The sequence below is a fragment of the Syngnathus typhle genome, linkage group LG1 (assembly GCF_033458585.1).
Source record: "Syngnathus typhle isolate RoL2023-S1 ecotype Sweden linkage group LG1, RoL_Styp_1.0, whole genome shotgun sequence".
Classification (NCBI taxonomy): domain Eukaryota; kingdom Metazoa; phylum Chordata; class Actinopteri; order Syngnathiformes; family Syngnathidae; genus Syngnathus; species Syngnathus typhle.
Genome location: NC_083738.1, coordinates 6497437 through 6519972, shown reverse-complemented (window position 1 = coordinate 6519972; position 22536 = coordinate 6497437). Strand labels below are relative to the sequence as shown.

At 40.0% G+C, this 22536-nt stretch overlaps 2 protein-coding genes across 3 annotated transcripts in view; one reads left to right on the top strand and one right to left on the bottom strand.

The window, feature by feature from the left end:
• LOC133158191 (C-type mannose receptor 2-like) overlaps positions 1 to 8762 on the top strand; it is a 46242-nt gene extending 37480 nt beyond the window's left edge. The window contains exon 13 of the mRNA XM_061285202.1: positions 7976 to 8762. Coding sequence (XP_061141186.1) covers positions 7976 to 8007 — 32 coding nt within the window. The 3' untranslated portion in view covers positions 8008 to 8762. The remainder of the gene's footprint in view (positions 1 to 7975) is intronic.
• A 54-nt stretch (positions 8763 to 8816) lies between these two features.
• The window catches only part of gria1a (glutamate receptor, ionotropic, AMPA 1a), a 75142-nt gene continuing 61422 nt past the window's right edge, over positions 8817 to 22536 (bottom strand). The window contains exons 12-16 of one of the 2 annotated variants that reach the window (XM_061285179.1): positions 21816 to 22014; positions 20746 to 20993; positions 17973 to 18087; positions 14847 to 14981; positions 8817 to 12281 (exon numbers count right to left, since the gene is read on the bottom strand). In XM_061285179.1, the coding sequence (XP_061141163.1) occupies positions 12114 to 12281; positions 14847 to 14981; positions 17973 to 18087; positions 20746 to 20993; positions 21816 to 22014 (865 nt within the window). In that variant the 3' untranslated portion in view covers positions 8817 to 12113. Of the gene's footprint in view, positions 12282 to 14846; positions 14982 to 17332; positions 17448 to 17972; positions 18088 to 20745; positions 20994 to 21815; positions 22015 to 22536 lie in introns of both variants that reach the window. The other variant, XM_061285189.1, reaches the window with a different exon arrangement.

The following is a 22536-nucleotide window of genomic DNA, read 5'->3' as shown; positions in this document are numbered from 1 at the left end:
CCATAATCAGCAATATTAAAATAATAAAAGGCTTGCAATATTTCAGTTAATTTGTAATGAATCCATTGCATTAAAGAAAATAAAGTACTTTATCACAATATTCTAATTTTCTGAGACAGTCCTGTATATTGTAGTGATGCATGTGAGATGTTTTAAACGTGTCAAAACAATTCCCCCAGGGTTATTACAAGATGGACATTATCTACAAAAATACTGGATTTTTATTTTACCAAGAAAGAGCCTAAAGAATATATTATAACAGCACTATCGTTTTTCTAATTCACATCTGCTACCAAAAAATAACAATCCAAAATAGCAATAAAATCCTCGACATTTTGCCACAGAGTCTGTTGAATTGTTTATAAACGTGACCTTTTGTTTGATGTCGAATACTGACGTTATTAGCATCATAATATCCATTTACACTTTATGGGCACTACTGCAAATCAATTAAGTAATCAATGACTTTGGACAAGACCTCTTACTCCTCCCCCCTTCAATAAGGCACCTTAAAAGGACACTACGGATCCAACTTTAGGGAAGGCCCTTCTGTGTGTCTCAGTGCACATTAAAGTCCTTAAATCCAGTGGTAATGTCCTTGCCCTCACAAACATCTCCACATAAGAATCTGACATAAATATATGATACCATATATTAATTGTTAATATCACAACAAATTTTAAGAATATTTCTTTCTAGATTATCAACCTAATTCAACAAAGATTTTAGCATTCATGGTTCTTTATCAGGAATAGACATGAACATTAACCTAATCCCCATTAGACAAGAAAGAGACTGCATGGATAATTTAGGAATAAAACCAAAGGCCTCTTAGAGCTGTGAATCACACACAATAACAGCTGACATCGTTTTAACAAGTATTTTTAACAAGTCATGTATTCTGGGTGTAACTGGGCCTTCACCACCTTCTCTCTTTCTTTGGACGAAGTTTGGAGCACTTGAAAGACAACAAGTTTTCAAATTGAAATGGACTAACCATCCATTTTGTTATTGGACTACATTCAAGGGGACTTCAGCAAATAAGTGGAGTAGCAGCAGAATAGACTTTAGCAGGTATAAATGAATGGTTTTACTACTGTTGGTATGCATGAACGTGGGTAAGGTAAACTGTGGTATAACTTCAAACAAAAAAAGCAAGTCACATGCTCAAAGGAGCATATGAAAATCATTTTTTGTGAGGTTAATATGGCAGATTTCCTGGTGTGTTAGACCAACCAATTGGTATAAAGGACTGGAATAAAATCATTTGCAAGTGTACTCCTGTGGATATTTCAAAACTCTGCCTTGTCCATGGAGGATTAAAACATGGATTTAAAGAAATTGAGTACAAATCAAGTAAAACGATGTTCAAATTACTGTGCATTGTCAAAGTTTATGATGATTACAATGCAGTGACCTGTGAAGAAAAAAAAAAAAAAAGAGTACAGAGGTTGCGGGTTCTGGCTCCGGCCTTCCTGTGTGGAGTTTGTATGTTCTCCCCGTGCCTGCATGGGTTTCCTCCGGGTCCCTTGGTTTCCTCCCACTTTCCAAAGACATGCATGATAGGCCGATTGGAATTGTCTGTAGGTGTGAGTGTGAATGGTTGTCTGTTTGTGTGCCCTGCAAATGCCTGGCAACCCGTTCCCGATGTCTCTTTTCTGGGACACTTTGATAATGGAAAATGAATTTGCTACAACATATTCAACTTGTTAATTCATAAAAGGCATTTATTTGTTGAGGCCACCAAAAACAATCAAGTGCTGACATTCTAATTTCCTCAAGGTCTTATTTAATTTCCGCATCTTTTTATTTAATAGTTACTCGTTTATTAACATGGTTTAAAAAGTCATCAAATGCAGTCCTTTTCAGAAATGACTAGTGACAGCATTCCTGCATACCGTCATGGGCAGATGGATTTGCTGTAATCTGCTTTTTCACCAGCCCTCCCACCTCCTCCAATACCGCTGTCCCTTTTCAAAGAGCAAGTTGAAGGTTTATTGGAGTTGGTGGCCTGTGATTGTGTTTTAATGAGAGAATGACTGTGGTGGGAAGATAAGGCAAGCCATTTTAGCCTGAGAAGTCCTTGGTGGGATTAGAATAATCATCAAAAAATGGCATGTCTGACAAAACACACACACACACACACACACACACACAATAGGCCACGGCTGCTCCTGTGATCCTTCCTTCCTCCAGCTAGCCATCGTCAGCGACACGAAAAAGTTAATTGACATTCCAGTTTGATGGTCCATTGCTTCCACAGAAATATGACATTTCCTCCCATCTCTTTGTTGCAAGATAAACGGGTCTTTTTACAGATTAGAGAGGGACTGCAAGAATACATGAAGATGGGATGAGTATGAAGCGTACGTGTCAAAGATGTGATAGTGTGAGGTCACAGGAGACAACATTAAAAAAGCAGCGAGAGATGCATGACGTGGCAGCTATTAAGTACGTGAACGCAAAGTCATGGTAACAAGATATTATCATATTGCCATTCCTATCATTTCAGTGACCGTCTTTGATTTGATAATGTGACGACTGAATCGCATTTGGAAATCAGCAAATAACATTTCAAGACGTCATCCCTTAAAGAAGCAACAGGTTTTAAATTTTTCACAACCAATCAGATTCCATTGCAAAACCTCACTTTTGTTCGTTACAAGTCTTTTCCAAATTGTGAAAGAAATTATCATCTGATATTTTTTTAATTCTTTCTTTAATCTTTTTAGAGTATTGGTTGACGTTGACATTTTGCAAAAACGCTCATTACTGAGAGTATGTACTGCAAATGAATATGTCGCAATCCTTCTGTTTTTGACGCAAATTACATTTTAACAATGGCAACTCTGAATCAGTTAATGAGGATGATCAATGAGAAAACATTATGTTCTCGCAGTTATGCTTTATACTTGAATGTGATGCCATATCCCACGGCTCTTATTGGCTGGTCTGTAGTTCCATTTAGGCAAAAATAACAAATACAGATGAATTGGAACAGCATGGAAAAAATGATTGTAGGCGGACCTCCTCAAGTGAGGGAGACACATTCCAATTCCCCACATCGCATGCTTGTTTAAACGTCTTATTCTAGATGAAATCTCTATCTGCATGCACAAGGTGATTGTGATTTGTTTTGAATGAAATTCTTCCCTGTTAACTCAGCATGTATAACAGAGAGCCAAAGAGAAGGTATTTCAAGGCGCTGACTTCAGGCAAGTGAGGCAGTAGGGGCGCACGGCCACAGGAAAAAAAATGGAACATCACCCACGCCGTTCGCTGATCGCTAAAACAACATCCGGGTCCGGGAGGCAAATGGTGAATGGATAACATCGCGCACATAGAATAGCGCAAGCACATTCGCGCAAGACCGAAAGAAAAAAAAACGCATGAAAATGAAGAATCGAAAAAGCTAGATTTTTTTCAACCGGGGCGCAGGGAGTCCTAACCGGGGCGCTGCCCCGGCTCGCCCCGGCTTGGCTACGCCTCTGTGAGGCGAGGTGATTAATATTGACATTGGTGGCAAACAAGTCACACAAACAGGCACAATTACACAGCGCAAACCACAAGATGCAGTCCTTAACACAAGGAAACCTGGGTGTGACAAAAACCCTCAAGGCACACTGACACTTCCTTATTAAGAGCTCTTTAAATGCAGTTCAAATCAGTTTGGCGAATCTGAAAGGCTTTTCTGTTGCTAATATGTGTGTTGGTTCTGTTTACTTAATGGAAGGAGAGAGACATGAAAGGATGGAGCGATAAGTTGAGCGAGGTGAGGAAGAACGGGTGATTTGTGGCCTCTCTCTCTAGGGATAGGGCATTATGTTTCTCCGCTGTCATGTGTTCTGACATTCAGAATGTTATTAAACTTCAATAGGCAGAGCTCAGGGTTCGCTGATTACTCTTGCGATGGCAGAATTCATTAGTCAGCTTTTACTTTTACACACGCCTGTTTCGCAAAATCTCAATCAAATACATACACAAATAGGTATGCATACGTTTGTATTATCCAAGTCTGGATGCCCTCTTGTTGAAGACGTGCGTAGATAAATGTATTCGAGAAATGTGGCGTTGCAGCTGTGAAAACATTTTGGGGTAATATGCCTCTCTTGGGAGGTTTGATTTGTGTGCCTACTAAATATGCACACTGAGCTTCCAGGAATAGGCTATGCAATGGCGTTTAAATGTTTCCATTGTGATGTGATTGGATTTTAAGAGAGCGATTGTCGGAGCAGACAAAGCAGCCCACCCACAGTCCCCAATCCCAACCTACAGAATGATATACAGTATTGTACTGGTATTACCCACAGTAAAAATGGAATTTCCCAAAGTCGAGGGTGTATCCCGATCAGCGTATTGGGCCTGTCCACCAGTCTGGCTGCTATGTGCAAGCAAGCTCTCTAACTTTGATCACTCTTGAAAGTGGCCCTGCTCTATAATCCCCTCATCTATCATTCTGTCTGAGGTGATGTGGGCTGCCATACATCTCTTCTCCCTCACCCTCTCCTTCTTTCTGTCTCCAGCCCGTGTTTACAACCTCCATCCATCTTCCCCTCATGGCATTGCCTGCCACCAACCACCAAGATGGACAGATGGGGAACAGAGGGAGTGAAGCAGCAAAACAGCTTTTCTATTTATGAATTTAAAAAAAAAAGGAGCAATAAAATTTGCGAACAACCCATCTATAAAAAGGGTCATCCTCAAAAACAGTGGAGAGACCTATAAAGTTCCAATTGGATAATTAATTAGCCATTATAACCTAATACATTTTCATTTACAGAGCAATATATCTGGGTTAACCGTTATATATCAGCAGTTAATAGGGGAAGTGAAGACTAGAACTGTAGGCCTGTATGTGCTGAAGCAGTATTTAAGGCTATGCTACCTCAGCTTTGGTAGCGAGTAAGTCTCTTGCACTGTGTGGATGGCCATTTACAGCCATTTAGAATCCGACCAGTGTCTTGCCGGTGCAGGTCATCGCTGCACAGCTTACATGCAGAAAAAAGGTCAGAAAACAGGCATATGTGTCAACACCTGACATAAAACATTAAAAGATAATGCATCTATTCAACCGAAAAATCATGCTTGAAAACCTTGAAAATGCTTGATTTTGTAGTGCAAACATTACAAACATATTTGTTTAGCATTAATGTCAAATTCGGCCATGCCTCGTCTCCAGTTTTGGTTATGTGTCTGTGTGCTCGCCCCTTCCTTCCTGTGTGCCCTTGAATAATGTAACCACACGCACTTGCTTCTCGTTACCTGTAATGTATTTAAGTTCTGTTTGCGGGTCACTCCCCGTCGGAGCATTGTGCGTAAGATGTGGACAATGCATGTCGCACGGTCACGGCTTGTTTGGTTCCTGTCTTTTGTTGCACGCTTTGGTCTGTTAGTCTTGTTAGTTTGTTGTTTAGTCACGTTAGTTTGCCGAGTCTTTTGAGTTTGCTGCAATAAACCCTGGTCCGAGCTGCACTTGGTCGCCCTGCTCCATTTCTCTACTCCGCACCGTGACAAAATTCTATAAGGTAGATATTGGGTTAGGGTTAGGGGTTACCTAACTTAATGCCAAACTAGATTGTTTACATTTCAGCTACTTGATTTTCCTTTGATTTATAAATGCACGTGCACCCACAGCCAATGTTAGAGACCATGTGACCATAGTTTCAATATACTACATATACAACCCATTCGTACGTAGCATGCAGTGGCATTCGCTGCCAAGTGAATATCTGCTCCCATTCTCCACATTGATCATCATGCCAGACAAGAGGAAAAAAGTAAGAAAAAGGAGAGCAATGAGGAGGACCCTGTTTTATTATTATTATTCAAGGGTCTGGTTGGGTAAGTTTATAGACATGCAAAGCGAAAGTGGTTGAGATGGAAGACAAAGGTTGGCACACACCAACCAGGAAATAGTAATTTGATAGTAAGTACAATTAATTCAGAATTCAAAATCCACCAAGTTGCAAATAGATAGAGGCGACCCTTTAATTTCCTTTAACGTACGTCAGTAAGTTGACGAATTCACTGTTCACTGCCATTGCAAGCATTCGCTACTCAGTGAGATACGGCTTTGAACATTGAACAATTATTATTTCATTTGAGTAAAGGCGAGCGGCAGGGTACACCCTGGACTGGTCTCCAGTCAATTGCAGGGCATGTATCTAATTACATTGCCTCCTATGGGTAGTTTAAAGTCTTCAATTAACCTAAGGAGCATAGTTTAAGAATGTGAGAGAAACTAGAAATCCCAAGAGAAAACCTATGCAAGCGTGGGGGGTTCATGCAAACTCCACACAGAGATGTTCCAGCAGAGATTCCATTACTTTAGAATGCAGCTGAGGGTATTTCAACATGAACATCTCTCACCTCAGTGAAATGTGATCGCTGTCATCCACTCATCTAGCCTCTGCCTTTCCGTCAGGCCCCTTAGGGAAACAGCCTGAGGGGTGGATGTGAGAGACATGAGATGTAAGATGGTACTGAATGAGGTCCCACACTTAGAGCTGTGTGTGCGTGAGTGTGTGTTCACTTATGAAACTATTCTTTGCAACTACATACATTGTGTGGAGAGCACAACCTCGCAAGTCATAGTTTGTCAAACGAGAAGAAACAAGAGCCTTTACTAACAATCATTACAATACTGTTAGTTTGCAGTGCATGATATTAAGGTAATAGAGTATTTAGCTTTGTGTGTGTTTGTATCTATTTGGCTAGCTTATTTACAAAAGAGCACAGAAAGATCCCAGAACAAGAACCAGCAGTCTTAACAGTGGCAGATATCCAAGGAAGAGTGTCAAAAATGAGGAGCTGAACAGCATCAGAGCCCGACATGATTGCCTACTAGCTAAAAAAGCGAACTTATCTCCATGAACGTCTGGCAGCACAAATGTGCAAATGAAGCAGCTGCTAACATCAGTGCATCCACCCACAATAACCGAACTCAAGGTCGAACAGCACGCATTATGAAGGACCCCCAGAAGGGAGAAACTCTGTCAAACTACCAATCTGCCTCAGCACCACATGGAAGCTCCTATCAGGCCTCCTAGCAGACAAATGAGTAGGCATATGGATCAATACATGATGAGCAGAGCAGGGAAATCACCCCAATCTGTAAAAACAGTACCACCAACCTATTTGCTGCCTGGATTGACCACAAGAAAGCTTGTGACTCAATGCTGCACACGTGGATCATGGAGTCAATTTCAGCTTCCACCATGTCAAGCACCCTGTACTCCTCATCCACCCTGATTTTAAAGTGAATTAGAAGATCCACTTCGATCGGCCGGGGGTTGGCTACATTCCATCGCATAAAGGTGCACAACCGTGCAAACACTCTCTCCCACTTGTGAGAGTCTAGGAAAACACCAAAAGAAAATTCCACCCATGTGCACAGACAGTGATTTGCTTGAGACTTGGGTTGGGCACAAAAATAGGGCCCTTTGTGTGTTAAGATCGAGTACGAGAGATTCGTCACATTTTATTTGAGGTTTAAAAAAAATTATTAAGGACATTAATAATTTGTTATTATTGCGTGCTAAATTGTTGCTAACAGATTTTAGGTACTGATTAATATCACAAATTTATGCATGAATCCTGTAGTATTCCTGTAATTTGTGTGTAGTATAGTGTTTGGAAAAAAAATCTATTGCAGCATGGTGCTATTGCTTTTCACTTCAAGCACTATAAATTACTTTTTTCATGGTCGAAAATAGAACTAGCACTGCACAACACAATTTTAGACCGGCTTATCCAGGTAATTCCAAATGGTTCACATACTTTAATGAAATCCTGAATCCTGAATGAGACTTGTTGGGAGGAAAACATATCTATTTTCATTTGCTAATTGCGTTACATTTTCTTACTTCAGTGCATATGATGTCTCATGGAAGCATGACAAAGGTGTAGAAGAAATGTGGTCGCTGTGAATTTTCCATGCGCAGTATTATTTTTTTGTACTGCTTATTTTGTTCAGGGTCACAGGGAGCTGCAGCTGAGTCCATCTGACTTTGGGCGACATCAACCTGGACTGGCCACCCATCAATCACAGGGCCAATGCAAACTGGTATATTTAATAATTGAGATACGAGATGTGTGTTATACAGTAAGTGCTTTTGATGAAATATATTATGATGAGTGGTGGTGATACCCATCTCCATTAGTGTTTTTATACATAAAAATATTACAATAGTAGATTTATATGAAAGTGCAGTGAAATTAAATGTAGGCTCTACTCAATCATCTTTATCACTGTGATGAGGACCATTAAATTCATTGCTCATTTCTTTCCAGAGCTGCTTTGCTGGTTCAGGCATTTTTTTCTCTCTACTTTTATGCCAGACAAAATGTCACAGATTATTTTTGGGATCAGTGCATCTTGTCTGAGCCAGGCGCATTACCCATCTCTGAAGCTATTATCTAATATCCTATTTGCTCAAAGAGGGAGTCAAACAGTTTATGAGGATCTTCGAAATAAGACAAATGTCCATGAACAAATATACATAGTTTATTCCTTTATTCTGTTACAAAAGCACAATGACTTTCTTCCTGGACACTTTGGCTAGAAAAAAATACTCCTCCAATCTCACCCCCTCCTTTAAACATCTTAATATTTTTTTTCTTTTTTAGATTCTTTGTCACATCTTCCCTAGTTAAATAAAACAGAACAAAAAACCCCCAATGTTCTTGTGTCTGAACAGCAATTAGATTCTAAGAATAAAATACAGTGAAAAGGAAAAAAAAATATGGATATATTCAAATTGTATTAAACTACGCACACTTAAAAATACAAACATGAAATCATTCTTAAACTTCAACAACAAATTAAAAAAATAAACCCAAACTGGATTTAAACGTTTCAACAGATTATTCCACATCGGCAAGTTTTTTTTGTTTTGTTTTTTGTTTTTTTTACACTATTTGAAGTGTAAAACACTGGCAACCGAACTGTCCTCTATAATACAAACACTGAGTGTATTTTTTTAAATTTATTTTCTTTCTTATAAATCTGTTGTCATATAAAACCTCTCCGAATGTGAAGGTCCACTAAGGAGTGCTGTGCCGTGTCCTAATTAATACAACAGCACAATAAGACGGAAGTATGCACACAGTTCAGGTACACAGTGTCATTACAAAGCAAACATTTGAGATAGGAAATTGTTTCTATTTACATAATAGGTGCTGATATGTATGGTTTTGGTAAATTGCCCATTTATCATTAATAGTAAGTCATTTGAGATCTTAATTTTTAAATTTGTATTCATAGAATGTAAAGCAGAAAAGGAGGAAGAAAACAATAGACATCTTAGAGGAAGAAGCAATAGTATAAGGTAGGTGGTAATGTAAATGATGGGACAGCGGGCATCCAATAAGACAACTAGCCACGACCTTCTAGTTACCTTCAGATAAAAATCACAGCTTTAGATGTAAACATTTTACAATGTACAATGATGGTAATTTCATGTCTTCATGTACGGTGCCTTTGATTTCACTTGCTTTGAAATTCCACTGCTGAGGGCATGTAATTGAAAATATTTAAATGCATTGCAATTTCTAAATTGCAACGACTAAAACGATACAATTCTTTTATTATTGCGTTGGTTTGTATTATTATGAATAAAACACGGAAAGGGTGATTGTAAAACGTTCAACTGTAATTAAAACCTGACACTGGAACCTTTTTTTTCAAATCCTCGTAAGACATTCTGTTCTTTTGTAGGTTAATGAAAAAAATGTCCTCTCACTTTCAAATGTAATTAAACCCACTGTAGTACTATTTGTTAGATTTTACATAAACAAATCATCAACAAATATTTTTAAGGATCTTTAACTTGGGATTTCATTGGAAACTCTCATATGGCAAATTGCTAAACACAGTTGTTAATTAACAAGAGCTTAGAAAAAAGAAAACTGTCTACACCTAAATCTCGATTTTAGGTGGATTTTGGGCTCCAGAATTTGGGAATCGCGTTGACCCCGAAAGTGTGTTGCATAGAAAACCTAGTTTTCTTTAGAAAGGCATGTTTTATTGGTGAGTGACTGTGGATAAGGTGCTTTCGCGAACTTCCTCCTTTCCGAATAAATGTATTCATGACAAGAAAAAATTGGGGTCCATTACCAAACCGTTACAAAAAGTCACGTAGGATCTAAGCGAGTAAAAGCGAGATTTAGGTGTATTAATTTAATTTGAAAGCTCAATAGCACTTCATTATTTTGATTTCAAAATGTTCTGAAAATAAATCTCAACAGAATCGGAAAATCTACATAAATTATAAAAAAAGCCTTGGAATATGTGTTATAATTTTCAGTAAATTGTTTGAAAGAAGTATTGTCGTTAGGGAATCACTGTCAGTAAATTATGTTTGAATACAGTGCCTTGAAAAAAATAGTTGTACTTCCTGAAACTATTTACATTTTTTCTACTTTACAATCACAGACATCACCATTTTAATTGAAAATTTACTGTAAATGATCAGCCAACAAAGTAGAACATAATTGTTAAGTGGAGTGGAAATGACATCCATCCATTTTCTGTACCGCTTGTCCCCACGGGGGTTGCGGGCGTCATCGGGCAGTAGACGGGGGAGACCCTGAACCGGTTGCCAGCCGATCGGAGGACACACAGATATGAACAACCGTCCGCACTCGCACCTAGGGGCAATTTGGAGTGCTCAATTGGCCTACCAAGCATGTTTTGGGGATTTGGAAGGAAACCGGAGTGCCCGGAGAAAACCCACGCGGGCACGGTGAGAACATGCAAACTCCATGCAGGGAGGGTCAGAGGTGGAATCGAACCGGCACCTAACTGTGAGGCGGACATGCTATCCAGTGCGTCACCGAGGCACCCTGGAAATGACATTACTTTTCAAAATGTTAGGAAATCTGGAAATTGTGGTATATCCTTACCCATGTAAATATTTTGTTTGTCTCTACCATCTTAGCGCATCTAGACTACAATTCATGTGCTACTTTGTGTTTTGGTAATGTCAACAAAATTCATTCAAGTTTGTGATTGTAAGGTTACAAAAGTTTAAAAGGTTGAAGGGGTATGAATACTTTTTCTAAGGGACTGTAGCATCATTGGCCAATTCATTAAAACTGAATACAATGAAAATTCCATCATATGCACCACAGAGATGAATAAGAGCCAGCGCTCCATCTCTAATTTCAGGAATACATTTGCCAGTAGATTCCTTTACTCTTCAAGAAAAATTCTGAATAGAGCAGTGGCACACACTGGAAACCTCACAGCGGAGGAATAGAGTGGAAGGTCACACTATGTATATTGCGCCATTGTGCCTTTTCCTTCTCAAGAGGTAAGTCTCCAGAAAATCTTTGTCTGTACAAATAATGGTTCTATGGCACAAAGACAAGGCATGATGTGTCACATGAGGTGCAGCAGCAATGCATTCTTTTTTTTGTAGCCCGAGCATGAACTGTGTGAAGCAGCAAGCGCTTTTATTAATGAATCACCTCAACCACTCATCGGTGCAAACGATATTCTTAAATCTATGCTACACAGAACACTTGGTCCTCCCCGACATATACACTGAAGTGTGAAAGAGTGCAGGCATGTGTCCAGAAAACAAAAATGAAATTATTGTAGCAGTCACAAGTGTTTGTCTTCATCACCACACCACATCAGTGCAAAGACACCCTCAGCCACCAGAAAGCATCTAGGTAGTACAGGGTCAGCAATCGAGGTGAAAATATTGCACGCGGACTAAAGTCAACAACTCCACTGCAATGGCACAACGCAGGTGGCACACTTAAGATTTTTTTTTTTTTGCCCAACACAAACGAAACACAACTAAAAAGAAATTGCGAAAACACACCCAGATTCTTTATTGCAGCCCAAATCCTGTCGTCTTTTTCTGCCCCCTCCCCCCAAAACATATCCACATATTAAAAATCTTTTGAGTCTGTAACTTGTAACGAACATTTGAAGAGTGCATTTTGGCAGTAAGTTAAATCTTGTTCCGGTCGGGCACAGCCAAGAAAATTGAAGGGTCAAACCACACAGCCACGATTTGTTTTGGAGATCATCAAAGTCTTGTGCTCTTCTTGTTCTACCCTGCCTCCTTGTAGCCACTCCCTTTCCCACGGTCATGTGATCACATTCCTGAGGCACCCAGCCCTATGCCAGCAGTGTGGCTCATGCATGGCAGTGTCTGAATGGTCTTGGGGAAGTCGTGGGTGAGGAGTCGTCCATTTTCTCCTCCGCTCCCGTTACCGCTCATCCTGGTCAGGGTGGAGCATCGCATTGCGTCGTTAATGGATTGCTGTTGGACACAATACAATCAGACTGCAGATTAGAATGATCATATATGTTTGGACGACCAGATAACAAAAAAGATGCAGTTGCCACTTTGACCTTATTATAAAATCTGTGTATTATTGATTTTTGCCTCTCTGAATGTGATGCTGGCAGATGACAAAACAACAATTAATATTCCCAGTAGCACAGTGGCCTGTGAAATTTTTTGAATGTGTTAGCCTAAACAATAAGTCTTATATTTATCAGAGAATATAATTTTGTGAGTGATGCAATCCAAACATGATAAAAATGATCAAAGTATATTATGATCTAACGTTTAAAATTACACTGTGACATCCGACTTTTTGATTCTTTCAATAGAAAAACACAAGTTTCCCAAAATCAGCTATAGTCTTCCTTCCCTTGTTCCACTCCCTCAAGATCCATCCATCCATTGATCTATTATCTGTACCGCCTGTCCTCACGGGGGTCGCGGACGGGGAACTGGTTGCCAGCCAATCGCAGGGCACACAGAGACGAACAACCATTCGCACTCACACCTAGGGGCAATTTCAAGTGCTCAATTGGGCTACCAAGCATGTTTTTGGGATGTGGGAGGACACCCATGCGGGCATGGGAAGAACATGCAAACTCCACACAGGGAGGGCTGGAGGTAGAATCGCACCCTCCTAACTGTGAGGCGGACGTTCTAACAGTGCTCCACCGAGCTGCTGTATTATATTCATATGGGTAGAAATCGTATAAATTAAGTTTTGGAGCTGGAACAGGTTAATGGCATTGCCATTCATTTCAGTGAGAACCATAAGCACAACTTATGATCTTTTGGAGTAATAAACTTGGTTACAGAAACCAATTGTAACTGACGTAACAAAATTTGGACAAACCTAAGAGGGCTTTTATCGATCATGAACCTAGTATAATGACAGTCTTTCATTAAGCCCAACTCCTTGCAAGACTGCAATTATGATTGTCACTATTGGTTACCTCAGCTTCAGTATTGTCGATTTGATTTTTTTAGGGGTGGGGAGGGTTGGTAGTCAAACCATGGCAATAAAGTGTTGAAGAAAGTGTGGGTAAGAAGCAAGCTAAGGCTCCATTCATTGGAATAATTGCTCCATTAGGTGACGTCATGTCGGAACGGTTAGGTACGCTGTTTGTGGCTGCCGACGGTTCGGGAGCTGATTAATTTTCAACAAAGCACACATGATCTGGAGCAACCTCTGAGTGCTGTGCTGCAACTCGTGAATCACGCTAATAGGAACAGCATTGTTGTGTTCTGAGTCAGACAGCATAAAGGCACGGCAGCTCCTCAGCAATTTCATCAGCATACTGATCGAGTGCCCGTTTGCATGCTGATTAAAAGTAGATCGAAAAGATACCCTACAAAAAGGTCCCCCCTCCTGTTGTGCATTTTCTGCTTATTAAAAGAGAAGGTGAGCCAGAGAATGTCAAAAGATTGTTGATTGATCACAGGACCAAATGACTAGTTCTGTAAACTACGTGAAGGGAAACTTTTTGTGTAGCGGGAAATTAATAGCAACAAATTCATACTTTGAGACTTATGAAATGCAATAATAAGGTTCTACATTAAAGCAGTGATGGAACACAGGCCTGCCTTATGGTATACATATAAATAATGTTCAACCACAATGGGGACTGCTTTGCAAGACAGTCAGAAAAAAGAGCAGAAGGGACAGGGGACAGATTTATTCAGAGTGACAGAAGTAGATAGATGCATCACTGTAATTCAAATTGCCTTTATACCTTTTCCTCCAACTTCTGTCTACAGCATGTGTGTAGGTGTGTGTGTGTAATGTAAGAGATGTTTCAACAGTCTTCTGCAAAAAGATAATGCGGAGTTTTGTGTTATATTTGACTGCAATGATGTATAGGGCATGGGGAGGGAATATGAAATTTAGGATTATGCAGGAATCAAAATCAAACTTTATTCACACACTTTATTCACGTGAAGTGATTGTATTTCGCTCAAGGGATCAAATTCCTCTTTTCAACAAAGGTTTTTGATTCTGTGATGTGTGGTGCATTAAGTGGTGAAAAGCCTTCTTAGTGATCTTTTAAGTGAGCCTGGTTCAAGCTTTGATTTTGTCAATGTGAAACTTAATTTATCCGAGAGATATATCATGTGATTGGAAGTACTTTGTGTTAGGTCCTAAAATTAAACAGGTATGTGGGCAATTTTGAATTAAGTGATTAAAGGACATCTACAGGCCATCAGTAACACGAAAACTTAGTGAGGGAGCGACAGGAGGAAGGAGAGGTACAGGAGAGCGTTTGAGCTGCGGTGAAAGCCGTGAAAGGCCCTACTGTGGCCACGGTTAGATGGGCGGTGGATGAGGAGGCGGATGTCATCATCATCATAATCATCATCATGGCTTAATCACAGCATTTCCTACCCCGTGGCTGTGCTCTGCCCTTATATCTTAACAGTGTTGTTGGCGTACAGGCCGTAGCTCTGCAGCTCTGTGTAGGGGGCGCTAGCACCACTGTCTAAGGCTGAGCAGTGAAAGGCCTGAGCAGCTGAGGCAGCAGCGGCTCGTGCGGTTGACACCTTCATTCGGCGTGACTCCGTCCTGGATTTGTAGCAGAACTCCACCAGCGCCACAAGCATGGCCAGGCCCAGGCCGCCAATCAAGATGTAGAAGACTCCGGCCACGTTGCTGAGGCTCAGAGCGCTTGTCTTGTCCTGAAGGGAGTGGCAGGATGGGGGAGCCAATCAGTGAGCAGGGATTTTGGAGCATAGCAACAGACAACATTCACATTTAAGCACTCATGATTGAGTGAGGATGTTCCCACCCACACAGACACAGACACCCACACACCCACACACACACACACGCACGCACGCACGTACACACGCACGGGCACGCACACCCACACACACACACGCACGCACGTACACACGCACGCGCACGCACACGCACGCACACACACACACACACACGCACACACACACACACACACACACACACACACAGCAAAGTGCAAAAATGCCTTCACTACATGACATACAATTCTATATAGTTGTACATCCATATACTATAATCATTGGCCACAACATTAGGGACACTTCAGTAAGAGCTCCATCGGGGGCACAATTGAGATCCAATGGAAAACAATATTAGTTGGCCACTGGTGAAAGCAACACTAAACAGCTTGCATTTAAAGAGCAGGTCACGGTGTACCCAATGTTTTGACCAACGTTAGTGTCCTCAGTTATTGATACAGAAAGACGCAATCAATGTATACTATGAGACTTACAAATCAAGAGATGTCAATGGAAGTCACACACACACACACATCCGTGCATACACACACACGCACACACATACAAACATAAAACCAAACAAATATCACCATAAGAACATATTCAAGGCTTATCAGTGATACAATTTAAATGGATAACGCCATAATTTATAGGTATTTTTAGGTAGATTCAGGTGACAATGACTACTCTCAGAACCACAAGGCCATCTGCACATGTACTCAAGTGTTAATTTGATGGCAGATTTGGACTTCATGAGGACATATTAGAGCCACATGAGCCACAACCATTGCGCTGTACAACATGCCTATAGCCACATTGGTAAAATTCGAATTGTGAGTTTTGTTTGATCACTTGTCCAGCGATAATTAAATGAAGTAATTATGTTTCACTTCTTTCATGACACAGGCCACACATTAAATGTTGCCCCGTGCTATTGTAATATACCTATATCTGTGAAATGACAAATTTTAAGCACTCAAACAGATTTGATTTTTTGCTATAAGTCTGTTTTATGGCTGAGTAATGTTGAGCTGCATAATGAAGTATTATATGAAGTTGAGTTTCATATTGGAAGGCTGTTGTCAAATTATGTGTTGTGACTGCGTGACAGGCTGCAGGTTATCAGACTAAACTGCAGCAACATGATGATTGTCAGAGTGAAATTCCTGCTGCCAAGCAACATTTATGCTCATTAAATTATCTTTATGGGCATTTATATACCCTCAAAATAAACGAGATTCATGCCTCAACGCTATGCTGGTTGCCGGTTTGTTTTCTTGGGATAAACACAACTGGCGCATTTGTCTCCCAGCAACAAAAAGAAATGGGTATAAACAAGTACTGTTTAGAAATACAAGATAGTGGCAAATAATCTCTGAGGCATTTTTCATAAGAATGCCTGTCAAATAATAGAGAGAACTGGCTTCTCGCGGAGAATGAAACCAAAGTGCAAACACATGCGATATGACTCAGGGTTGAGTTTACAGACAGTAGTGGAAGTACGATTTTGTTCAGCAGTTAATCTTTTGACCTTTGAGCAATTTTAGAAACTGAAATGCATGCATTTCCTTTTAAAGAAGTATAATTACAGGATAGTAATCTTGACACAAAACAAAAACTATTTGAAACTTATACAAACATTTCTTCAACTATTTTAAAACCTAAGCCATCAGATTGCCAATAATGTACGTGCCTGGATGTAAGGCAATAATTCAAATGTTGTGAAAATTACAAATGGCTGAAAACGTTTTCTTTTTTTATTTTATAGAATCAGAATAAAATATCCTTATTTAATGAATCCTGTACAGCAGTTAAGTAACATCCAATTCTTTATGTTGGGCAACACTTTTAAGAATTGATCAGGGGTGTTTAATAGCATACATTTAAATTGTATTGTGCAGGTGCAGAATAACATTTTGTCAAATATTTAACATGGCTGAAAACAATTTAAGGACGTTCCCGCTCCCTACCCAAAATCATGAATAAAAAAAGAAGTAATTGATAGATTACATTTTGGAAGGAGTGACAGCCCCCCTTTTAATTTTTCATAAATTTAATTTCAATTATCGAGAAAGTTACTTTAGGATCAAGAATTTGAAATTGAAATAAATAGGACTATTGTCTTTTATCCCGGCCAGTACTGTAGAAGCTACGGCTAGAGTGCACAATTGATCAGAGGCCTCTCGGCCTAGATTTGGGGCTGGGCTAGGATCAGGACAGGGTTGTGCTGGGAGGTGCTGTGAGGAGACAGAATCAGGATAGAGACTAACCTTTCTTCCGGAGTCCTTGTTGCCACATTCCCCTTTATCGTACCACCATTTGTTTTTCAGTTTGTCTAAGACGGCTTGCTCATTGAGTTTCAACACCGCTAGGTTTACTGGGATTCTTCCAACCACAAAGAAATAACATAAATAACATATTATACCATGTTATTTTATGTTATTGATTCAGAAACATAGCAAAATACATTCACGCGATAATACTTGAGCTGCGCTACGGTTAAAGATAGGAGAAAGTATCACATCACACACATGCACACCCACACACATAAATACAGATGGGATAAACATCATTAGGAACTTTGGAATCAAAGTGATATGCATTAATACTCCATCTAGCTTGTTGTGCTTGCTCCCTAAGGCAGTAGATGTGTATTACTATATCACTTTGGGTAACCGGCACACTGCACACCCTCCTTTGTCCATCACTCATGCTGATTATGCTTTGACCAAAGAGTTTTTGAACTGGATTTTGCTTTAAATACAACTGTTGCAGCATGTAGTTTTTCTTGTTTTTATGCTGGAACGGTATCGCAGTGAGGGTTTGCCGGTTACCCCCCTCCCCATACAAGTACCACGCACCCAGTGGTGGTGGTCGGTTAACCCCAGGGGTTATCAAACCGGCTCTGACCTTGGAGTCCCCGCCCCCGCTGCCGCACTCTCCCTTGTCGTACCACCACTTGTTTTTCAATTTGTCCAAGAGGCCCTGCTCGTTCAGTTTTAACACTGCCAGGTTTACAGGGTTTCTTGAAAATAATATGAAACGATAGCCATTAGGAAACACTCTATTGTAGGCGACAGAAATAAGGAGGTAAGAATCATGTGGTGGTGGTGATTATGACAACATTGACTTATTTACTAATTGAAGCTCCTGCATGTAGCTACTGATATGAAGCAGGAGCCCTGGCTTTAAGATGCACATGTTTGAGATATGTGTGTTAATTGTACATCTGCAGTGGGCTGAAATGCTGGATGCCCATAGAACAATCGAGTCAGGTTTTACCAAGGAGCGGCCTCAGAGGGAGACGCAGCAGGCACTATAAATGGAGATGTCTTGGATGCGGAAGTCTGTCTACAGATGGCAATTTCCTTTCAGTGACGACAACGTGTGGATCGCTATGGTAACCGCCAGATCGATATTCAACCCCAAACCGCCTCCTAGTGTATTGAAGCTCACAACGACTGATTTATCAGCAAAGCCAAATGTACTCAGGCCCTTAGAAAGACAGTCAGGGTTTTACTTGTAGAAAACAAAACTGAAGAAAATTATGGGACAGACTACAGATGATGTTTTGAACATCCATCATCATCCTCCTCATTCAAATCATCTCCTTTGTGGCTGCACGCTCCCTCTGGTGAGCGAGCGTATTTCCTGTCGCTGACGAAAGCAGACAAAGACACTCCTAACTCACAAATCATAGAAAAGAAGAATCAGCAATCAGACTTTGATTATGATTGTGAATATCTGCCGTATTTTTCATCAAATTACTGACACGGCAGCTCTCACTGCAGCTAGATTTGTTTCTCGTATCGGTCTTCCTTTCTGACTGGATGTAGGAAAGTCTTTATTTGCAAGCCTGAGTGTACATAACATCTGTAGGGAATACAACCACAATAGCCTCTGAATTGGTAAAACCCGTGAATTCTTTCTCAGTCTCGCACTTGGACAGAAAGAAAGAAGTCAAAGTGCATGGACACGGATGGTCAGGAAATTCGTTTGTTTGTTTGGTCACTAGGTTCAAGACCATCTGATGTCCATTTAGGGAGGTGGGATGGGATTAACGGGCTGGCGGGCATGTTGGTGGCAGGAGATCATACATATTCAAAATGTATGACAGGACATCAAGACAAATTAAAAAATGTATATTGTCAGCAAAAGCAGTCAGCGCCTTCTGCAAAAACAAGAGTTATGTCATCTGGGCAACAATGTGAGCATATTTTCATAGCTTTCCAATAGGGATGGGCATTTCATTATATTTTTGTAATGAGTCAATATCGATTATTATTGTTATTTTTTTCAATCTCTCTTTCTATACACTGTTCCCACTAGTTGAGTCGGAATCAAACGGTCAAATCTGCTGGTTGCTGCGAAGTAAAACTTGGACTTGGTTGATACAAGACACAATGAATCAACAGCAATCAACGTTAGTTGAATATGCCCGTCCCTACTTTCCAAAAAATGAATGCATGTCATTATTTCCTCTTTACCTGAAAAACAAAGAGTTTATCTGTGTTGTTTTTCAGATTAATAGAAAATGACGCATGCATTTCAAACTACAGTGCATTGATGTTTTTCAAAAACGTATTTGTTGTCCACTGTGCTGAAAACATCAATTAAAAATCACAAATTGCTTCTGTGTGGTATCACCAATTTGTTTGTGGCACCTTGAAAGCAAAAGGATTAAACACCACATAGGGAGAGAGCTTCTGAAGGTCCTCAGCAAATTTACTCTACAATGTAGATGACTTTATGACTTTGAAAAAGATTTCAACACTTGACTGGCACTATTGAATCCCATTCTAGTCTCATTTAAAAGATGCTGTGATTGAACTACTGCAAGCATTTCTTGTCAGTTTTATCTGACCTTTTGGCTGCGAATCAAGGTGGAAGCCCAAATGAATGCTTTGCAATTTTGAATGAAATTTCACTATATGGCTCCTTTCATTAAAATGAATGAGCCTTATTAGTTATGGATTAAAGGCTTCAGATAGCACTGGCTGCAGCTCTCCCTCTCTGCAGCACCAGAAGCATGAATGGTTGATGTAATGCAAAATGGCAGCTGCTACACTTGGACATTGATGGCAGAAGAGCATTCAGCATACATTATCATTAGTTACATCAATTATCACACTTAATAGGCCACATATTCAATTTGGTTGACTCGACACTCGCTGGTGTGAGCCCTGGCTTAAGGCAGGTGGCTGCGTGAATGTTCTCTTCACTGGCCTCCTGCTTTGAGGGCCCATTGGCTTATGATGGACACATTTACCATAAATTAGTGTGAATTTTTTTAAGTGTGGTTGCATTACATGCCCTAAAGTTGAGAGGATAATTCATTTCCAAAGCCACCAGAACCGCTCATAAGAAAAACATGTGTAATTCACTGAATAATAGTATTGCTCAACTGCATTTAAGCAGGCGCTCACAAGTTTGAGTGTATTATTTCCTAAAGATACAACAGTGTGTTTAAAGAAACAAACAGACCTGAACATACTTAAACAATGCATGTAACTTCACTGCTCTATTAATCAGTACATGCATAATCATAATAATAAGGCAATAAAAATGAAACTAAACAAAGCATATCATGGTAGAATAAAATTACACGATTTAGCTCATGCACAAACTTAAATAAAAGCTTCCCTGAGCTTTTATTCAGCTTTGCTGCAGTGTCGGGTTTTACCTGAGAGGGGATCCCTTAGGAGTGGCAATGCCATAACCTTTTGAGTCCAGATTCCCTCCTACTTTCATTGTGTCACAGGGCTTCCTCTGCTCCATATACTCATTCATGGTGGATTCCAGCAAGTAGGCATACTTTCCCTTGGATTTCCGAACTCTTATGACACCCTCGTCTGTGGTCTTGACGAAGACAGATGGGTCAGCAGCCTTCATGTAGGACCACATCTTCTCAAACACAGCGATTTTAGATCTCTAATGGAAATGATTAAACAAATGTTAATCTGGGGAAGGATACAAAGTCATTTGGAATATTCACACGTGGCACATTATGTTCTTCGATGAATCTTTTCTTATGAAAATCTTCTTGACCACAGTTGCATGCAACATACTAAATGTAGTTGCAGAGTACACAACGCACACAATCTACCCACCATTTTATATGCTGCTTATTGTCTTTAGGGTGTTGATATGGCCAGAGGTATGATACAGTGGTCAAATCTTATAACCAACAACCATTCATATTTAAACCTATGGGCAATTTTGAGTCTTCAACTGACCGAGCATGCATGCTTTCAGAATGAGGGAGGAAGTTGTAGTACGCAGAGAAAACCTCATTCACCAATATACAGTAGCTACAAATTTAAATATCTTATTTTTGCAAATGTTAAGGGAGATACTTTTTTAAAATAGTTTTTCATAAATCAAGACCTTAATTCCAAGGCACATTGTGCGCATGTAGGGAACTGATAATTCACCCATTTCACATTGTGCAACGTGGGTCCCTCCACATCTAATAAGGCTGTGGAAATCATGTCGAAAAAAAACCAAGATAAGAAAACCACAGATGTAAGAAATGGGTATTGACAATGCTAATTAAGGTCAGTTGGCAGGTTCTTCCAACTTGACGAAGTGCTTTGCATCATTCACCAACATTTCTTTCTAAACCGAAAAAGGGTCAATTAAATTTGAGATTATTTTGACAACATTGTCACCTGTGTTCAAATCCTGCAAAGAGATTATGCGCAAATTCACACTTTGTAGTAAAGAAGATTTCTTTTGTTTTAAAGCTCTTACCCTGAAAAACTCTTTAGTTGAGCCAGCATCCAGTGTCCCATAGGCAATCTCCGTTTGCTTGGCCAAATCTTCAGCACTCTCTATAGGGGACACCATCCTCTCCACAGTTAGGAAAGCCGCCAAGTTGGCAGTATAGGATGAGATAATGATGAGGGTGAAGAACCACCAGACACCTCCCACAATGCGGCCGGACAGGGAGCTAAGATCAGAGAGATGACATCATAGGATGGTCAAAAGTTAGTGTTAAATAAAGGAACGGTTAAACAGGCAGCATTTGTATTTGCTTTCCAGGTACATAAAAACTTGAATATAATAATTATAACAATCTCCAAATTTCAGGAAATATTGAAGCACATAGACTTGAACTAGAGTCAAGCGATATACAACTTATATTTTCCTTGATATTCTATGTAATTTTAAAAATACATGCTTTATGGGTTTTAAGTGCGGATAGTCAGTGTAAAACCTTTCACTTCCTACCCCCCAGTGAACACCTTAATTGTTTTGACAGTGTGTTTTGGACCATTATCTAGATGAGGTTTTCATCATCAAATTGAAATTTGTTTGGCTGCATTTTTATTTATTTCCAGACAACATTCTTTTGTAGAAAACTGAGCTGCTCCCATCATCTGATGAGCCTTTTTTTTTTTTATAAGGCAATGTCATCCCTGGCCTTCCTATTTCCCTTTTCCATGTGCAGTTTATATCTTTACGTCTGCAC